Source organism: Plectrocnemia conspersa, unplaced genomic scaffold, assembly GCF_051122295.1.
Source record: "Plectrocnemia conspersa isolate PC_06_02 unplaced genomic scaffold, ASM5112229v1 ptg000004l, whole genome shotgun sequence".
Lineage (NCBI taxonomy): Eukaryota > Metazoa > Arthropoda > Insecta > Trichoptera > Polycentropodidae > Plectrocnemia > Plectrocnemia conspersa.
Window position 1 is genome coordinate 236,843 of NW_028277168.1, and position 12,535 is coordinate 249,377.

Genomic DNA, 12,535 nt, shown 5'->3' on the forward strand with positions numbered 1-12,535 from the left:
CCCTCAGGTTAACTATGTTAGCATGCATTGCTTTTGACCTGCGGCAACACTGCTCGAGTCGGCTTTTTCACTGCACGCCTAAACATGTCGAAGGCACACCCGCCAGAGCTGAAAAAGTAAGTGTCGAGTTGAATCAGAAGTTGCCTCGAACTGCGTAATATATACGGTATACTTTCACCCCGCAGGTTCATGGACAAAAAGATGTCCTTGAAGCTGAACGGAGGCCGCGCCGTGAGCGGCATTTTGCGCGGATTCGACCCCTTCATGAACCTGGTGCTGGACGAGACGGTCGAGGAGTGCAAGGACGGGCGTAAGAACAACATCGGCATGGTGGTGAGTTCGCTTTTCGCCCTCTTCTCGTTCGATAATGTGTACCGGTCGTTTCGTTTTTAGGTTATCCGAGGCAACAGCATCATCATGCTGGAGAGTCTGGATCGAATATAGCCCTAATTACCATCGCCGCTAGTTTTAACTTATTAATAAAATACATGTAAGTTTGTAACGCGTATTTTTATTCTCAACAGTTGTGTTACACTGTCATTTCTGTCCTCTTAGATCCTCAAGAAGTTTCTTCCAAATCCTATTACGATATCGGGTGTTTTAAAATGAAAATTATTTACTTGTTTTAATGAAAAATTTCATAAAAGTTGGAACATTCGGTATACAGCGCCGCGTTGGTGAAAATTTGAAACACTAATAATTTTAAAAATATTCAATTTTAATATATATTCAAATGTTTTTAAATAAAAGTATCGTCAAACGATAGAGCAAATTTGTCAAATCTAGTACTACAATAACGGCATTTCTGGTATTGACTCGAGCACAGTGTATTCAAATAAGTGGTTGAAATCAAGAGATACATATACCCACGAAAACTTTTGCAGTATTGAAAAATTGGACACCGTTATGCAAAAATCTATACCGGCTTCTCAAAGACTATCAATAACTTTGAGAATTTTGAAATGTGGAGCCCATTTTGAAGACTGAAATTTCAATCCTGCATTGCATGCCGTGAAAAATGAAATAATATTCTGGTAAGCTGTTCATTTCAAACTTTTTAACAATTGTGCTGCTGTAGTAGCTCCCATTTTCGTTGTTTGCAACTCAAGAATATGAATCGCTACATAATGCTCGGTATCCCAAGTGTCTAAAATAGGGAACGGAGAGTGTATTGACTGTGGGACCAACTTGACCATGGTGTAGGTGTGTAGATTTACAACTTCTCTTTCAAAAAGTATTTCATATATCAATTTTTCTGCCAGTCTTCTTTGTTCTATGGGCGTCTGCTCTAATTTGAATGCCCAATTCTTCGTTGCCACTTGAAATTCACTTTCAGGTCCTTCGTAAAGACCACAACTGAGATTCGTTTGACAAATTTGTGCGCAAATAAACAAACTTGACTGTCAAATACGCTCACAGACTTAAAAAATTTGACCAATTATTTAATCGTTTAAATGGCGCTTTAAGGATTTTAATATTCCACTAAGCGATTTTCAAGCCTGTTGTATATGATAAAGTTCAAATTTTGATGTGGTCAAACGCAGTGACGTAGCTTGTGATTGCATTGGCACTTGTTAACCACGCTTAGTGACAGGTTCAAAATTATTTTTAAGGGGTCTTATTTTAAAAACAATATAAACTACATACAATTTATATTTATTTACATAAAATATACTCGCATTTTGTTTACATTAGTTCTTACTCTAGTATAAAGCCATTATTTGCAAATACATTTAAAAAGTCTTCAGTCTTTTAAACTTGAATAACTTCTTTCCGCTGGAGCTATATGTTCTTTTTATAAAGATCTTCTGGGCCAGAACTGCCTATATTACGTCTATTTGTTAGCCGTTTTGCTCACCTTGGAACTTAAATTGCTTTATTAAACATTTTCGAAAATTGTCAGAAACTCAGAAACACAAATTTTTATTATGTATTTTAAAGTTTCAAACAGATTATAGATCAAATTTCAAAAAATAAAGGTAAAAATAAACGAAGCACAGATACATGACAATGCAATAAAATTAAAAATTCGAATTTGATAAGGCCATTCGTCGTTTTTGCTTTACTTGAAGCGTTCGAATCCCCCCACTCTGAGATTTCATCTAGATTCTAGAACATCAATAATTGTTTCAAAGCTAGTTGAAAAATCAGCAAGTGATTCTGTTCGTTCTACATAGATTTTCATTTTTTTCAAAAATAGAGACCATTATGAGAATCTATGCTTTGAAGACAATGTTAGAAATGATATAGTTTCCTTAATTATAACGATAGAATTACGAATGCTTAGGGAATTTTAAGATATTGAAATTGTTAAATTCAAAGCATGTGTTCAGCGTTTACTTATTTTATGTTTGATTTAAAAACATGAATTGGTTCGCAGCGGTTGCACAAATTAGTCAGCGCTGTACTCCAATGCAAGCTCCTTTATATTCAAGTTTAAAAACATAAATTGTGTCCCGGCTCATTTTCAGGTAAATACAGTAATCCATTTTAGTTCATTCACAGAAAAAGCTATTGATTTTATAATCATGTAAAGTAGCATGGTCTAGCGCAGGGGTAGTAGGGAACTTGCGGCCTTAATGCTGCGTGTGGCCTTTTGGCTCCTGCGGCCGTACAGATCATATAATCTAGGTTTGGTTTACTTGTCCCGATACAATATTTTTTGCGGGGGCCCAAAATTTCTGGTACTGATTTTGAGGTCAACAATTGAAATTTCTTGAATGCAGCCTTTTTTGTTTGGAACTAACTTAATGCGGCCTTCCAACGTAAAAAGGTTCCCAACCCTAGTCTAGCGTAATAGAGAGGAATTCATTGTTGACATTCACCCGCGGCCCGCCTTGAACATTTTTCCGGCCTGCGAGATACTTTACAATATACATTTAGTCTCATTATTATTATACTATCTATGTTTACAAGTAAGAATAATAATAATAACTCATTATGTTTCAACTTTTCACTCCAACAAAATGTCTATAGTGTATCTAAATCTAATATGGGGATATATAATTTTATATGTGGCCCGCGGAGTATGATGCATTTCCAAAGTGGCCCGCAAGATCATTTGGGTTGGCTACCCCTGGTCTAATGAGATCAAATTATGTTATTCTGTAAATTAAATAATTTTCCGTTAGCTAGCGGCATCTGTCGATATTATTAATTACCAATTTAGAATTGGTTCGGAGCTTAGGTAATTTTTTAAATAAATAATTGTTTTTGCCTTCGCTAATGGCATCTATTGATATTACTAATTCTTAAATTGGTTCGAAGCTTAGGTAATTTTCTAAATAAACGAGTATAGCTTAGCTAATGGCATTTTTTATATTAATCTTTTAAGCTCGTAACAGATATATAATAATCTAAATTAAATAATTAATTTCATGTTATTACCTAAGTTCCAAAGCACAGGTATTTTTTTAAATGAATAAGTTAGTTTACCCTAGCTAACGACGTTTATTGATTAACCTTTTACGCTCGTAACGCAATAAAGTTTACAAATGTATATTCTGTGAATTAAAAAATTAATTTTACGCCAGGTAACGGCATCTGTCGATAATAATAATTACTAATTTATAATTGTTACGGAACTTCACTTTAGTTAACGGCATCTATTGATTTCAATTAAAATTAATTTTGAATTTGTTCGAAACTAAAGTATTTGTTTCAGTTGCATATTAATATTGGTTTGAAGCTTAGGTAATTTTTTAAATAAATAATTAATTTGACCTTAACTAACGGCATCTATCGATATTAATAATTACTAATTTACACTTAGTTTCAACTTTTTATTACGACGACTAAGCTCTAAGTTTCTTGTTTACATAAGAGCGTGTTCTTACAAAATTCTAGATAATTTCTCGAACTTAACAAACCAACATTTAATGACGAGAGAAAGAAATTTGTAAAACGTAACTTCAATACTCATTATATTCATGATCACTGTTTAACATAAGTAAAGATCTTCATTAAAAGTTTGGATATGGTCTAGTCCAGGGCTCGGCAACCTATGACCCGCGGGTCACCAAGTGACCCGTTTGATGATTTGAAGTGACCCATTTCAGTTCTGCAAATATCATTTTTTTTAACGTGTTACGATGTCACGACTAGACCACATATATGGTTGTTAGGACCAAAAATATTCACTGACCCGAATAGGCTTTTTCATAGTCACATTTAAATTATTTTGACCCGCAGCCAAAAAAGGTTGCCGAGACCTGGTCTAGTCCATAGTTTCTTAACCGGTGGTCCGCGAAGACTTTTTAAATAAAATTAATTTCACTGATTTTATAATTGATTTTGTAATAAAATTAATTTCACATTGTTTTGTATTCGCTTGTATTTGCATAGGGGTATTTAGAAACCGTCTTATCGCAGGTAGCCCTACTTTTATTATTTCGATAAACAATCGAATTTTATGGATTTTTAAATTATGTTTCTTGTTACTGACTGTTTTAATATACTTAAATATGGTTATATCAGCATACTGTGTTGCAAAATTAATTGTTTTGAATAAAAAATCAATTATATAATTATTTATTATTTTATTCCAATGTTGATGGTCCGCAAAACATATTTTGATTTTTTTGGTGGTCCGTGGATGTAAAAAGGTTAAGAAACTATGGTCTAGTCCAGTGGTCGGCAAACTTATTAGCCAAAGAGCCAAATATGTACATTACAACGATTAAAAATAAATTGAGAGCCAAATCTTTAGCAAACCTTTATTATAATTTTCCAAATCAACACAAAGACGTTCGAATTTAAAGCTCCATATTTCCTTGTTTTTTAAATCTGGTGCGAATGCCCGTGGATATTTGTGCCAGAGCCGCACTTAAGGGGCCAAAGAGCCGCATGTGTCTCCGGAGCCGCACTTTGCCGACCTCTGGTCTAGTCAGTTATTTTCATTCCTTGAACCTAATATAGATATGCAAGATTCTGATACTAGTGGACCCAGAAAACTTTATGATGTTCATCTTCATTTATTTAGAATGCTAAAAAAACTGGCATCCTCGACAGGTTAGGCGTTCACTATCTTATTGCTTGCATTTGGCAGATAACTTGCCTATTTCATGAACGAAGCAAAGGGCTTACACTTTTCACGAACTAGGCAATTTTTTGCCCATTTCACGTAATAAGCGATTTCATCAATAATGTGTAACATATTCACTCTTAATCGCAAAAAGTCACTTAATAATTCCCCTCTACATAGTTCAGGCATGGGCAACCTTTCCTAGTTCGGGGACCAAATTATCATTCTCTCTCCGAGTCAAGGACAGGAGCAAATTATTAAATACAACAAATTTACGTTTTATTTAATAATTAAGTATATTTTCTTGAAAACAGACCCAGGTCTTGCACCGGGTAGTTCCACCACCGGTCGTTAGTACTCTTATTAGTAGACAAAGTATATCTCACCAGTACATTAGGATGATCTGTTAGTCTGCTTAAGTATCATTCACTATTTTTTTTATTGTTTGCTTCACACTATCACCAATGGCTGTTTTATGGCATAGGAAGGGGTTTCCGGTTGGACAGGAGCCCCGAAAAATATTTTTTTTGATGAATTATTAGTTTTTCAATAGCGATCCAATTCAACATAAAAGTTGAAATACTTTCTGAAAAAATAAGCGTTGGTAATATTTATATAGAAAGTTGATTATCCCCGCCATATCACTCAGAGCTCGGGACACAAGGCCATTCTGGACGGCAATTAGAGACAAACATACAGACAAGGATACATAACGTGTGAGAGCAAGCGAGACCAATGTACTGATCCGAGACATACCATACTGAGTCACTCTTAACGAGCGACTGTAACGTAGTTCGCGCTCTCAAAGAGTGGGAGCGTGCTCTATGCGATGGGGGGGCTACTGTATTTAAAAATTATATTTTTTAAAATTTCAGTCGACTATATTTATCTGAGAAACTGTTATATGTGCGATGTAAAAAAAATATTTTATTGAACAAATTGAAGTGCTTTGAAAAATATGAATGCAAAGGGTAATATTAAAAAAAACCTGCCTAATCTTATTTAATTATATTAAAGTTTGTATAAAAAAGTACTTATTTAATATTATTTGGAATTTAAATTATAAATAATTAAAGTACACCAAAGCCTCGTATAACACGGTTTTATATAATATAACACTATTTTGATATAACACGGTTGATGAATTGTAGCATATTTTTGTACAACACGTTTTTTATATAACACGGTTTCAGAAAAAAAACATTTAAAAATTAATTAACATGTTTGATTTATACGCATATGGATCGCTACAAAAGAATTTAACAGTTTCACAGGCTTGGAAAAAAAATTCTAAATTAAATTCCAAATTAAAGGAACGACTTTATTTTACTTACATTTTTCGAGGGCGTATTGTTTTTAAAGGTGTTCTCGCATTGCGTCTATTATGCAAGATAAAATTTAAGGCGAACTAGCTTTATTAACAATCCTCAACAGGCTAAATATTTTATAAAACAAAGTTTTAATTTGTCTAGCTTGTCTAATCAAGAAACTGTCGAATATTACACTGAAAGTTTTGCTACATTTCAGAGATAGTGTAACTGTAATGACGCTGTTTCTGAATTTAAAAACATTCAGGGATTTATTCTGAGATCGTCTATATTATGCTACTATTAGATATATGGATAAAGCATTATGAAATAAAAAGAAACTTCGAGTTCACTCTCAATTCTACACCCTTAGAATTCTCCTGATTTATTTCTCACTGAACGATAGCTAAGTTGCTCGTAATAAGTTCTTTCGCATTCTCTGACTTTTCGATCGAGATCATTTACTTTCCATTTTAGTTCTTTATAATTCTTCACTTATCAAAATAACCTTTTGTGATGTCGATGTGTTACATTAACCCTTTGAGCAGTATCGCCGTACATATATGGTGGTTGATCTTTCACTGTTTTCATGTACCCTGGGGATAGTTATATGTATAACTGAAGAAATAATAAATAAAAAAACATATTTATATACAACATTTTTTAATTTGATTTAAAGTAAATTATTTTTATAGAAAATAATACCGATGAATTAAAAAGTACGAAATAAACGAACATAGCGAAAAATATTTTATTAAATATATTGAGGGCCTCTGAATTGCTATAAAAATATTCACAAAAGCCGAATATGTATAATAAGTAGCAAAAAAGTAGTAAAATAAATCAATGCAATAAAACCAAGTTGAGAATCACTGATTTTTTTATAATTTTCTATAAATGCAATAAAGATGATAAACAAATAAATAACACGTGTATAAATTTAACTCACTACTCAAAGGGTTATATAAACGTATGTTATGAAATGATATTTACCTCTGAAGCGAACATCTTACAGCTCGTTAAAAATATATCTGTTTTGCTCTTCGACGATGACTTCGGAAGGGTTAAACCACGAATCTTTTAAAACGATGACCAGGCGTGGCATAAAAACTCTTTTTCGAATCGCTCCTCGTGCGAAACAATTTGCATACTGGAATCGAGCTGAAAAGATAAGCAATGAAAGAACGTACGGGCATTATTACAAATGACTTTAATCAGCCATAATTTTCCATACAGGTTTTTTCAATTTATATTACATCACTTAGATTTACAAAAAATTATATCATAACCGCCGTCGTCGATCGATATTATCAATATGTTAAAATATATATATTAAATACGTTAAGTGTAGGCGCGCCTCTAGAGCGGCGCATTAGATGTACGACGTTAAAAATGAAACGAAAACATATTCAATTCACAAAAGAGACGGGATAGAACAACGGCACTATACAAACACATTCACTTATCCGATTCGATTTTTCGTTAGATTATGCAATATACAATAATAATTAATATTATTCAATCTATGCGACTAAAATTATCTCGTAAACTGTACATATTTCACTTTATGCGTATATATTTATTTAAATGAATCGTTCCGCGCGTACAATATATATTCTCCGTATATAAATCGTCACGTATAATATATATATATATATATATATATAACTAGAAATTTTGAGTGAAAATCTTGTACTTTTCAATATACACACTTTAACGATCGTCCCCGCATGAGTCGAATCTATTTACACAAAACTAGCGGCGAAAGGGAAACAGCGCGAGATGGCGGCTATCGCGGTAAAAGTAGTCAACGGACGGCGCAAACGGCGCCGTTTAAAACGATAAAAACTCATATACACACCTAGAATAATACGCACCAGAATTAGGCAGTCGTTTCGGACGACGACAATTAAACGCGGCAGAAAATGCTCAGTCGAAAAATGCATCGTACAACAAAAATAATATAAAAAAACAACAGATATAATTTCACAACAAACAAGTCGATAAAAATACAATAATGATAACAAATAGTGCGACGTAAATAAATAGCATACGCGTAAATATATATTTTAGATAAAATATTGCATGTAGATATACACATATTTTGCAAATAGGAACCGAAACTATACGTAAGTAATCGTTTGTATACACAAATTTGAGCAATAATTTATATCCTTAACGATAAGACGATTAAAAATAACACACACACACCGGGGCGAACGTCTCGACGCTGCGCGTACAAAAAATAGTAAGTAGCCCTATCGTTGCAAAAATGTGACCTCACTCGCTCCCTTACGATATATAAAAAGATTTATTATCATTTGCTAAATTCCACTATTATAATATACATATATAAATTCATTTAAAATACGTTAAAATGGACACGAGACTTTATACACGCGCGTAAAATTCTCCTAGTTGACGAGATGCTCGCACCGCCGTGCGACCCAAACAAAACGCTTTAGAAAATATATATCGTATCCAAATATATCGTCGTCAATGTTACCTTTCAGCGTATAGAAAAAACGTTAACTCTAATTCAAGATTTATAATATACATATAAATATCTCTATTCATTCATTTATATAAATTTGTATATTGACAACTATCTTAGATGAGATTATCGCAAATATTACGTATTTCGTTCGGGTTTCATCCCAGTGACGCCGTGCAAGAATGGTTTTCGTAACGGAACCAAATCGAAAACATCATCGGCGCGCGTACGCGCGCGCGTGCGGATCGAGTCCGTCCGTTCTCGCCGATGGCACGTTTCGATCGCTTCCTCCGATCCCGCGACCGACGGAGAGCGAGATCGCGCGCGTGCGCACGCCGGCTTATGTACACACTTACGGCTACGATAATATTAAATACATACCCTGTTATATTGATTTAAAACAATAAAATAATCATATAAAATTAGAGCCCCTATCTATGAGTCGACGCGCGAGAGAAGCCCTCGCGCGGCAGAAACGAAAACCTGAACCAAGTCGGGCGAGACGCGTCGATTAACATAAGACTAGAAACGACCGGAAACGCTCTCCTCGGCGCTTCGTCTCTTCCGATCGACCGCCGCGGCCGTTTCGCGTTGACTAGAAAAAGAATTTCAACTAAAAAGAGGAACGGAAGCGAGACGCGGAGGCTCTCCGTTTTGATACGTATTGACACAAATTTTACGCTAGCGTTATTCATACATAAAGTTAACAAAAACCGCCGAAGCTGACCGAGGACGCGTCCGCCGCCGCGTTCTTGTGAATGTGGTCCAGGACGTGCGAGGTCAGGTAGGTGGGCATGTTGGCGGCGCTGTTCTGGATCGACGGCGGCCCGTAGCCGTTGTAGTAGGTCGAGTAGTTCGGCGGAGGCCCCGTTGGACCGTAGCCCCCGCCGGGGCCGTACTGCTGGGCCGGGAGGCCGGGGTAGCCCGAGTGGGGGTGGTACGGCGACAGCGCGTCCGGGAGGTATCCCGGCGTCGGCCTCATCAGCTGGCCGTAGGGAGCGCCGGGGTATCCGACGAAGCTCCCTGGCGCCAGCGCCGAAGAGTAGCCGTTGTTGGAGACGGGCGGGGGGCCGTACGGCGACGGCTGGTACGGAGAGTAGGGTCCGTACAGCGAGGGCGCGTGGGCCACGTACGGGTTCTCCAGAGACGGAGCGGAGGCGGGTCCCGCGTGAGGCGCCACTTCGGACGACAGGGCTGGCCCTCCGTCCGCGATGGACGGTATCTGATCCACCAGCGACTCCAGGCCGGACAGGCTCTTGGAAGAGACATCCTGCTGCTTGGTCGTCGCAGTTTTCACCGGAGATCCGTAGTCCACCGGGCCTGTCCGGAAAAAAAAACATCAGTACAACACGATTAACCAAAATAATATCTGTTCCGTGTCGATTCAATTCAATAAAATAGATATTTAATACATTTTATCATATTACTGACGAGTAGCCAATTGACGCGATTGTCAACCCATTATTATTGTTTATGCATACGCACAACAATATTACATGCGCATATGTGTACATTTGAACATACGATCGTCAGATTCTAGGCCAAATCGATCAAATAAAATTATAACACTTTAACTTTTGAGCTTGTTTTTTGAATGGACGAGAAATTCGTTCGCTTTTGAGCAATAGCCGGTAGCAACGTATCCCGCCAGTAATATGTAAAAATAATAAGATGGTGAAAAAATGGGTTAATTATTATGTAATGTCGTTTTATTGTTAACACTTTACCTACCGGTCACACCAATTGACGTCTTGTGTATGTGATGGTTTCCCCGTCAAATTAAAAATATATGTTTAGTGGTTTATTTGATTTTTTTTAAGAGATGACTATATATGATATATGTATGAACTTTTTTTTAAATCCTTTTTTTTAACCGGCAGTTTACTACCAGGCTTACGCTAAATACTGGTACTTTTTTACCCTTTTTCATTCAAATTTATGTATCTTTTAATGCGGTCCGAATATATCAATCGATCAATTCAAGCCATTATTAAGTGGTTCTCAACATGTGGTTCGCTGGAAATAGACATTTCCTTATTATTAGATTTTAAAATTGATTCGACGAGTTAAAAATTATAATAACGAATAATCTAAGAATTTAAACAAAAATAATCTAAATTGAGTCAACCAGCGGTTCTCAAACTTTTTCAAATTTGTAAAAAAAAAAACGGAGCCAAACAGACGTTTTTTTAGTTGAACCGGAATGAAAAAAATAACAGTTCAATGCCCTGATTTTTACATCTGAATTGGTTATTATTTTGTAGATCTAAAATATGTTTCCAATTTCTGTAATTCCTACAGTGAATGTGGACAAACAATAAATCTTGAAGCTCAACCTTGATTTTATGACATTTGTTATTTATACACTTACTAATTATATTAGTAAATGGTGTATGCGGCAACTCTATGCCTATTTTGTATGTGTGCTATAAACACCGGAGTGGTGTGTCTATGTATGATATTTGTCACTAAATATGCACGCATGATATACTGTTTTTTATTCATGCTATATTACAGAAAATATGAACAATATCATTTGTTTATATATTTATTAGGGTACCTAATTCCTCGCTACCGTAAGTTTATAACTTTTAAATGTTGAAATCTTGTATTTTAACCGTGATAGAATTTAAATAAATGAAATGTTGAAATTTTAAATCTCATTTTTACGCTTGACGGTCAGTGTGTGTTCAAGAAAAACAGGTTGACAGTGAAGAGTTAAGGAGAATATGCACTACAAAATTGATCCTTCTTAGCTGGATGCGCGAGACTACGATTACATGTCGCGAAGGTCTGAATTAATATGTAGCGTGTAGGAATACGCAGACTGGTTAGTTCTTAGGTTTGCATCCAAAACACGTGTGCTTTTATTTAAGCTTTGAGTTTGGCGTGGTCCGATCGTTTCGTGACGATGATCAGAGCCGACTGAATGTCAAACCGGGACATTTCCGAACGCTGTATGAAGCTCTAGTATGATGTGTTCGCGAACGCATACAACAGTCTTATTAAACTTTTGGAGACGATGAAAACTAAAATCGCTACAATTATTTTAGTGAAACGTTAAAATTAGCATAAACATAAAAATCACCCACGTTTCGTAACATCGTTCGCGCTCAACTGGCCCGCAGATTAAGTGTAAATTAAAATTTTTGATTAAATTTTTTTTGTTATAGCTTTTAAATAAAAAGTTTTTTTTTAAATTTGCATTTCATGAAATTTTCGTAAAACTGCCTATTGCTGTCATGCTGCAGGCCATATTATATATTATAGTATGTGTATTTGTTATTGAATTTACATTTTCACTAGTAAAAGTATAATTTCACAGGTAGATACATATTTTTACTAGCGAAAATATAATTAAACTGATGGGCGCCGGTGAAATTATATGAAGCTCTAAAACGTAAGAATTCAATTAAAACTTTTATCAACTCGAATAGTACAATCGATAACCTCTTTTTTATCCCATATTACTATCAAAAAACGACATTATAAATCAACACTAATAAAATATTATCATAACGTACCGCTCGACCCTTGAACGGTGAGCGACTGCGGAGACGTTTGACCGCCGTCCAAAGGCAGCCCTCTAAATGCGCCATTACCGGACTGCGAGGAGAACGGCGAAGGTTGACTTCCGCCCAGAGGATGGTGCGACGGCGATCCCATTCTGAAAAGGAGCGCAGTCGTAAGTTTGACGTCGGACGGACAGCG

General features: G+C 35.7%; 2 protein-coding genes across 5 annotated transcripts in view; one reads left to right on the forward strand and one right to left on the reverse strand.

Annotated features, from left to right (window-relative positions):
- SNRPG (small nuclear ribonucleoprotein G) overlaps positions 1–12,535 on the forward strand; it is a 20,116-nt gene continuing 7,581 nt past the window's right edge. Inside the window, exons 1-4 of one of the 2 annotated variants that reach the window (XR_015809452.1) lie at positions 1–116; positions 186–333; positions 394–490; positions 556–1,034. Coding sequence is in view for 1 of the 2 variants with exons in the window: in XM_088185174.1 (XP_088041300.1) it covers positions 85–116; positions 186–333; positions 394–444 (231 nt within the window). In the remaining variant the exon portion in view is untranslated. Of the gene's footprint in view, positions 117–185; positions 334–393; positions 491–555; positions 2,012–12,535 lie in introns of those variants that run through there. The other variant, XM_088185174.1, reaches the window with a different exon arrangement.
- Positions 7,522–12,535, reverse strand: part of LOC148235527 (uncharacterized) — a 24,045-nt gene continuing 19,031 nt past the window's right edge. For all 3 annotated transcript variants that reach the window (XM_088185165.1, XM_088185164.1, XM_088185166.1), the window contains 2 exons: positions 12,349–12,491; positions 7,522–10,144 (listed from right to left, as the gene is read on the reverse strand). In XM_088185165.1, coding sequence (XP_088041291.1) covers positions 9,528–10,144; positions 12,349–12,491 — 760 coding nt within the window. In that variant the 3' untranslated portion in view covers positions 7,522–9,527. The remainder of the gene's footprint in view (positions 10,145–12,348; positions 12,492–12,535) is intronic.